This window comes from Microtus ochrogaster, chromosome 7, assembly GCF_000317375.1.
Source record: "Microtus ochrogaster isolate Prairie Vole_2 chromosome 7, MicOch1.0, whole genome shotgun sequence".
Taxonomy (NCBI): domain Eukaryota; kingdom Metazoa; phylum Chordata; class Mammalia; order Rodentia; family Cricetidae; genus Microtus; species Microtus ochrogaster.
Genome location: NC_022014.1, coordinates 30,997,254 through 31,005,457, shown reverse-complemented (window position 1 = coordinate 31,005,457; position 8,204 = coordinate 30,997,254). Strand labels below are relative to the sequence as shown.

At 45.6% G+C, this 8,204-nt stretch overlaps 1 protein-coding gene across 1 annotated transcript in view; it reads left to right on the top strand.

The window, feature by feature from the left end:
* The first annotated feature begins 388 nt into the window (after positions 1-388).
* Dhrs7c (dehydrogenase/reductase 7C) overlaps positions 389-8,204 on the top strand; it is a 25,352-nt gene continuing 17,536 nt past the window's right edge. The window contains exon 1 of the mRNA XM_026780095.1: positions 389-542. Within this exon, the coding sequence (XP_026635896.1) occupies positions 389-542 (154 nt within the window). The remainder of the gene's footprint in view (positions 543-8,204) is intronic.

Genomic DNA, 8,204 nt, shown 5'->3' with positions numbered 1-8,204 from the left:
CCTGAAAAGCCCTTTAGTGCAACTGAGAGCTATAAATAACCATTAGGGCCCAAGCAAGTGGCCTTAACACAAGGATTTCCTTCCAAAAATGCAGACCCATTTTAATTAAACTTGTAATTAGCCTTAGGGGAGGGCAGGCCCCCTGAACGCTTCCACTGTGAGACACCGTGAGTAATTTCTAATTCTGGGCTTTTGGGGATTCACACACTCCTTGCTGTTCAGCGGGGAAGAACGTCCCAGGACCTTGCAGAGCCCAGTTCTCTGGAGAACAGATCCTGGCCTTGGTGGGAATGAAGGCTGTGAGCCTGAACCTCCCCCTGCCCTGGGTGTTGCAATCAGGACCTCTGAAAAGCCAACTGTTTGTCACCCTGCTGTCCTGCAGAGCAAGATGGGGATCATGGCTGTCCTGATGCTGCCTCTGCTGCTGCTGGCCATCAGTGGCCTGCTCTTCATTTACCAGGAGGCATCCAGGCTGTGGTCGAAGTCTGCTGTGCAGAACAAAGTGGTGGTCATCACGGACGCCATCTCAGGACTGGGAAAGGGTAAGCTGGCTTCCCCTGGGTGTGTGGCCATCTCTGTCCACAAGGGACCTGTGGAGGCAGGATGGTGTGGGGCACACCTGCTGGTAGGGAGGAGGAGGAGTCAACCCAACAGGGCTCTTCTCTTTGAGAGACCCAAACTTTCTTGCCTGGTGAATGACAGGGTCAGAATCCCCGGGGTTGCCAACTCAAGCTTGGTGCTGGCAAAGTATTGGGTTTGATTGCTTCAGGAGTTTGCAGAAATCTTGAAATGTCGAGTCCTTAGTTGGGGCTGCATGCTGGATAAGAGGCCGGGCTAGGGTCCCAATCCTGGTTCCAGTACTTCACTAGCAGGTGCCTTCACCTATATGACTGCAATGTCCCATGCGTAGACTGAGGATAACAGCGGTCTCCACTTTGGAATGTGCACATGGGTGGGACTTGGAATTGCTAGAGATGGTCATGTTGGAGACATTTTTCAGAGTCCACCCCCCTCCGTGTGTCACACTCTCCATCACACACAGCCACGGCTCCCCACCATCTCACTTCCTGGACTTGAGGGCATTTTCATTAGTAATCCCTATGTAAAACAGTCTTCTGAGCCCTTCTGTTTGTGGCATTTGTGACAGAAATATCCTGTTGATTGTAGGATTCTATTATTCCTTATGATGGCTGTGTAATTTTGTTATATACATTAATGACAATTTCTACCATTATTTTTGTCATTTAATCCACGTAGAAGCCAGGCAACCAGCCATCTACCAGAGGCTCAACAGGTGACAATGGGTTCACATTTTCCTCTAGAGTGTCTGGGGGGAGGCACTTTCTCCCATGCCGTGGCTGCTGGAAGGACTTTTGTGGCCCTGTCTCTGAGGTGTCTTCCATAGCCTGCCTGCTTGTTCTCTTGGATGTCTCCAGAAGTGGTGTGTTTCCCTGCCGAGAGCCTGGGAGAGGTCTCAGGGAGTGCTTATCTTGGGTCAGCCATGGCACATAAAGACGTCAAGCATAGACATAGTAGATGCGGCCTCTGGAGCAATTGCCAATAGGTTATCCTGGCTTGTTGGGATTGGCACTCCAAAGGTGGGGTGACACACAAACCCAAAACTGAGTCTTCACCAGGGCTAGCCAGAACACTTTAGTTTGCCCATCAGCCCAGACGCAAGACCGTGGTGCTGTTGGGAAAGTAACAAGAGGGCCTCACCTGAAGTTGTTCAGCCATGGGCTGTGGGACAGTCTTTCGACAAGTAGATTATGGTTGTCTAGGAGCAGGCCAGGACCCTGAAGTCCTCCCTGACATCACACCTGTTCCATCCTTTCCGGTGGCCCCAGAGACCTGCCTCCCCACAGCCTAACATTCTGCGCATGCTCACCACCATCAGCCTGGCGTGCTTCATGCTAGCACCCCCATGCCTACCTCAAGGCTTCCTATCTGGTAAACACTCAATACATGTCTTTAAATTTTTGTTTTGAATCTGTACTATCCCCCTACAGAGTTGTGTTTTTGAGTGTTATTTTGGAAGCTGTGGGATTTTTCAGGTCTAGGTCACAGTAGTTCTCAACCTGTGGGTTGCAACCCCTTTGGAGGTCAAATGACTTTTTCATGGGGTCACCTAAGATCATCAGAAAACACAGATATTTACAATGTGATTCATAACAATAGCAAAATGATGAAGTAGCAATGAAAATAGTGTTATGGTTGAGGGGAGTCAGCACAACACAGAGAACTCTGCTAAATGGTCGCAGCATTAGGAAGATTGAGAACCACTGGTCTAGAAAGAGAGGTCTGACTGGCAGAAGTAGGTCATGAGGTGCAGGCTTGCGAAGCCTTCACCACTCCCCTCCCCCACACAGGCTGCCACCTCCAATCACCACAGACATAGCTGTAGTCCTGTGCCTTCCTGACAGAATGGATCCTCTCAAACCTGGCCCTAAATAAACCTCTATTCCCATAAATTGCTCCTGACAGGATTTGTAGCCAGTACAATGAATGACTAACATCTGGAGGCCATTTGATCAGGGAAGGCACCCAGAGAAGTATGTTTGTGGATATTGGTTTAATGGATTTCCACTTTGGTTCCAGTATGGTCAGAGAATGAACTCTGCATGATTCCATTCTTTTGCATTTGCTGAGTTTGCTATATGGTGTGGCTGTGGCCTGTCATGTAATCTGTTCCCAGAGAGCTGGGAAAGATTATTGTGTCCACTACTGTGTTTGGGTAGATGATAATGAAATGTTGGCTGCATCTTGTCGTTGAAGATGTTGTATTTATTTCAAAAGTCTTGCTTATTGTTTGTTTAATATCATTGGGTTATGGTCACACATAAGTTAGGACCCCAGGAAATACACACCACAGGTGTTTACAGAAGAATGTGGCCCAATCTGTCAAGATTTTGGTCACTATTCTCTTTTATTCCATGTCACTGACCCTCTGCACCTCCCACCCTCCCCAGCCTTATCCTTAACCCTGTTTCAAACAGAAAGGAATAAAGTCCAAGTATGTATAAGTAACATGAGATACTGGGTGTGTGTGACTTTAAATAAATGCCTGCTTTCCATGTGCTGCTGATGCCAGCAATCCCAGACACCAGCTGCTCCACTTCAACCTCAAGGCAAGAAAAAAGTAAGCTCATTCTGTGTCTAGGTACCCTAGAGCCAGGGGGAACCCTATGGACAGTTATAGACGAGGGAAATCACAGACACAGCCCAAATCCGGACATCTAACCTTCACCCCAAACCATCACAAGCCAAACAAGTCAACCAGGCTGTTACCTTGTACCCACTGGGTCTGCAACAAGAGTGTCAATCAAAATATCTAAGCCCTGGATTTGGTCTTCAGGGAGAGTTGACTGGATGTTGTCCCGGCCTGCGTTCTCACGGCTCCCGAGATTCCACTCTTCCCCTTTAAACGGTGCTGAAGCCTACCTGTCCACGGCAGTCTCAGCCCTTGCAGGCCACTTTCTCACTTCCCGGTCTCCAGAATCAGAAATCGCTTTACGCTCTTTGGCATCTTAGATCTGAAGAAATATGTAAGGAAGTGCCCAGTTTGTGTTTATTAGTTGGAAAGGGCACAGTGGATGTTGAGATGCTCGAAGGGGGGTAAATGTTGCTGAGCTGAGCTGAGCTGGGCTGGGCTGAGCTGAGCTGAGCTGGGCTGAGCTGAGCTGAGCTGGGCTGAGCTGAGCTGAGCTGGGCTGAGCTGAGCTGAGCTGGGCTGAGCTGAGCTGAGCTGGGCTGATGACAGACTAAAGCTGGATGTGGTCACCTGTAATTCTAGCAGGAGGCAGGGGGATCCAGGATTCAAGGTACTCCTCAGCTACACAGTAGGTTTGAGACCAGCCTGGGCTACCTGAGATATTGTCTCAAAAATAAATAAATGAATGAATACATGTAAGGATCAGAGTACAGAGGAACTGCTCCAAAATGCCTGGCAGGATAGAAACAACAGCTTCCAAGGGTTTGGTTCATGGTGACAGTCAAGGCAAGAGAGAAGAGCTAAGTTCACATCAGCACCAGTGAGGAAGCAAAGACCAGGAATGATGGTGCTCCACCAACTTCCAGGCCCCCGGCCTGTGGGGTGGCATCACCCACCTTCAGGGTGATTGTCCCCTTCAGCTGTTCCTCTCAAAAACACCCTAGAAACCCACTCTGAGAGGTGTGCCTCCTTTTCCTGGGTGATTCCAAAGCTAATCAAACTGACAAAAAGATTAACCATCAACCCCACGATCTCAGCACTGAAGCAGGAGGATCACTCGGTTGGAAGCCAGCCTGGGCTAAGCAGTGCAACCCAGTCTCAAAAGTGACAAAACAGAACAAGAGTAAAATACGAATTTCAAAGTGAACCTGGTGGTGTGGACCTATAAGTTCAGCTACTTGGGAGGCTGATGTAGGAGGATTGCAAATTCAAAATCAACCTGCACAACTTAGTGAGATCTGGCAGACACATGCTACCATTAGGAAAGGGGGTGGGTGAGTGAAAGTGAACTCCAGCCTGCTTCCGTCTCCGTAGTGGGGATTGATTGGTCAAGAAGCAGTCTTTTGTGGAGAGGTCCAGCCCAGATGTGAAACTCTTCCTGCAGCTGGAAGGAAAAGAAAGGCCAGGCTGTCACCTGACTTTCTAGTTATAGATATTATATACATTATATACAATACACATCAGGCACAATCCTTCCATCATGGCCCAGCCCCAGCATGCCTGCTTTATAAGCAATGTGCCCACTTTCCCTGATTTATTTTCCCACCCCCATTCTCCCTGGCCTGAACTTCCTATTGTTTTTGACCTTTCAAGGGATAAAGAAACAGAAAAGGACATAGAGGTGAACAAAGGAGCTGCTTGCTTACCTGAGAGACTCCAAGCTGTATGGGCAGGGCACACAGCTGGGGGTATTGCTCAGTAAGGATGTGTTTGCTTGGCACATACAGACTCTCTGATTTCAGCCCCAGCACTGGAACAAGGTGGGCACCTAGCTGTTTTGTTTTCGTTATGGGCACCTTTGTGACCCTCGGAGGCTTCTATTGAAACATCCAGCTGCACCTCTGGGAAGTGGAGCATGTGGATTTCTCCCATGGCTCTACTTCCCCTGAGCCCTGGTCTAGGGGTAGGCAACGCCATAGAGACCAGTCTGGTCTGGATTCTCAGCTGCAGGGAACTCTTAGCAAACCATTCCAGGGACCCACAGATGTCTTCTCTCCTGGAGGAGATGGGCAGGAAGAACATCCAGAGTCTGGCCTGTGGCCAAATGCTCATACTGACATCCAGTGAGAGCCTGACTCCTCAGTCCCTCTCCTCCTGCCCCTCCTCCTCCTTCTTTTCCTCCTCCTCCTCCATCTGTTTGTGTCTTATTTTAGGGTAAAAGGAATGAACTTAATAAAGCAGTGATTTCTTCTGAAAGCATGCATCTTGGACTAGCAACTTTGAAATTTTGTATCTGTTGTATCTTAGTGCCTCTGAAATGTCCAACCTATCGCTCTGTTGTGAATACATAAGCACAGTACTACCCCGCTTTGCACACAAACACACACACAATCAAGTTGTAGTGTTGTATTTGACACCTCTACAAGATTGATTTCTGTGTCTGTGTGTGGATGTGTGCATGTGAGGACAGATAAGCCAGGAGGCCAGAAGAGGGCGTCATACCCCCCAAAGCTAGAGCTACAGGCATTTATGAGCCCAAAGTGGATGCTGGGAACTAAACTCAGGTCCTCTGCAAGAGTAGTAAGTGCTCTTACTACTCAGCCATCTCTCTGGCCCCTGATAAGCTGCTTCTAAAGCTTCTACCTTTTAAGCTTATTTAATATGAATTCCTTTTCATGGCAACAAATTCATTTTTGTAAAATCAGTTTTAAGGGTTTAAAAATATTCTGTCTAGATGTACTGTAGTTGACTAAACCCACCTTATTATTATATGAGACATTTGCAGTAATTTCCAGTGTTTTACTGTTGGTCATGGTATTGAGATAAGCAATGTTACAACTGTGTCCATGCAGACATTTGTAATAATCGCCTTAGAAGAAATACCCATAAATGAAATTGATGTTTCAAAGTCCTTTGAAGGACATAGTCAAGTTCTTCTTCCAAAACCTGTAGCAGTTCATACACACACAAGAGTGAGTGTGAGACAAACCCACTGCTTACATCTCACTAAAATACGATCTGTTTTGTCCTTCATTAACTGATGGATTAAAATTAGTGTGTGGCTTAAATTGCATCTCTCTATCATGCCCTGGGTATAGACTCTTAATCTTCTGTTCATTAACTGTGTTTTTTTTTTCTTTTTCCCAGTTGGTCCTTCTTATTTGTAAAAGTCCTTTGCACATCAAATAAATAAGCCCTTTGCTGACATACAGGTTATAAATACTTTTCTTAATTTGTTTGTTTTTTATTTATGTCTTTGCTGTAAAACAAATTTAAGAATAAAATCTATAAATTAATTCTGATGCAATTTGTTTCTTTTGGGCATGCTCAGAAGACCTTCCTCAGTGGAAGAGAGCAGATAAATCTCTAGTTCTTTTGCGATTCTTGTTTTCCATTTAACTATTTAGTACGTTATAATATGATGCATCTAGCTTTTTATCTCCCAAATAGGCATCCAAATATTTTTTAAAGATTTGTTTTATTGTCATTAAGTATGTGTGTGTAGTACAATATATGCATGTGTGTACAGTTCCCTTGGAGGGCATCAGAAGAGGACATCTGATCTCCCAGAGTTGGCATTGCAGGTGACAAGCTGACATGGGTGTTGAGAACTCAGGTCCCCCACAAGAGTGGTACTTACTTTTAACTGAGCCGTCTCATTAGCCCCCCCCCAAGTATTTTTTTTAAGTAATATATTCTTCTCCCACTAGTTCAGCATATTAACTTTACCATATGGGTACTAAATTTTCATCAATACCTGGCTCCATTTTTACCAATACTTCTTACCTATGTCGGAACTGTTAACATTTTGCTTTAGTTTTGGCAACTTTATAGTACCACAATCTAGGTACTTCCACCAAGAGGGGACAATGCAGCCAGTAGCTCATGGACGCAAGCATGTAAAGACTGGTTATCTTACATGCAATTGAGACAGCCAGCTCTTCATGCCAGCTGCTGCTTTAGAAGGCTGTCTTAAGAGTTCTGTTGCTGTGAAGAGACACCAAGACCATGGCAACTCTTACAAGGAAACATTCAATTGGGCCTGGCTTACAGTTCAGAGATTTAGTTCATTATGGTCATGGTGGAAAGCATACCAGCAAGCAGGCAGACATGATGCTGGAGAAGGAGCCAAGACATCAGCATCCAGATCAGAAGACAGCAAGAAGACAAAGACACTGGACCTAGATTAAGAATTTGAAACTTCAAAGGCCATCCCCAGTGACACACTTCCTCCAACAAGGTCACACCTACTCCTACAAGGCCACACCTCCTAATAGTGCCACTCCCTGGTGACCAAGCATTCAAACACATGAGTCTGTGGGGTCATTCCTATCCAGCCTAAGCTAGTACCTCCCATGGCCATAGTAAGAATTAGCTGAGCAAATACAAGGATGTCTCTCCCAATCACCCCAAGGACAAAGAAACTGTCCAAACGTGAGCTTTCATTGTTTTAAAGTGTCAGGATTATTGCTATTCGTGAATGTTGTATGCCTGTCAGCTATTGCTAGAGATGACTCAGTAGATAAAGATGCGTGTCACCAAGTATGGTGACCTGAGTTCCATCCCTGGGACCCACATGGTGGAAGGAGATAATAGACTCCCACAGGCTTTCCTTTGATCTCTACATATCTACCTTGGCATGCACATACCAAAACGTACAAACATATACAACAATAAATAAATCAATGTTTTAAAGAATTAAGGAAAATCCTATATTGGATTAGTAAGTAATTAGTTCAGAGTGAAACATAAAGCAAAGACAACTTTTTCTGTCTTTTTGTTTATTTTTGAGATTGTAATTTAATTACATTTTCCATTCCCTTTCCTTCCTCCAAGACCTCCCATGTGCCCCTCCCACTCCCTTTCAATTCATGGCCTCTTTTTTTCATTAATTGTTATTGCAAGCACGTATTTGTATATACACGTATATAACTATAACCTGTTGTGCTCATATAATGTTACTTGTATGTTGCGGGAGGTCCTTCCACTCCTCCAGCCTATAGCCGCTGAGATACCAGCCCATTGGGGCGTGGTCTCTCTCCCTTTAAAAAAG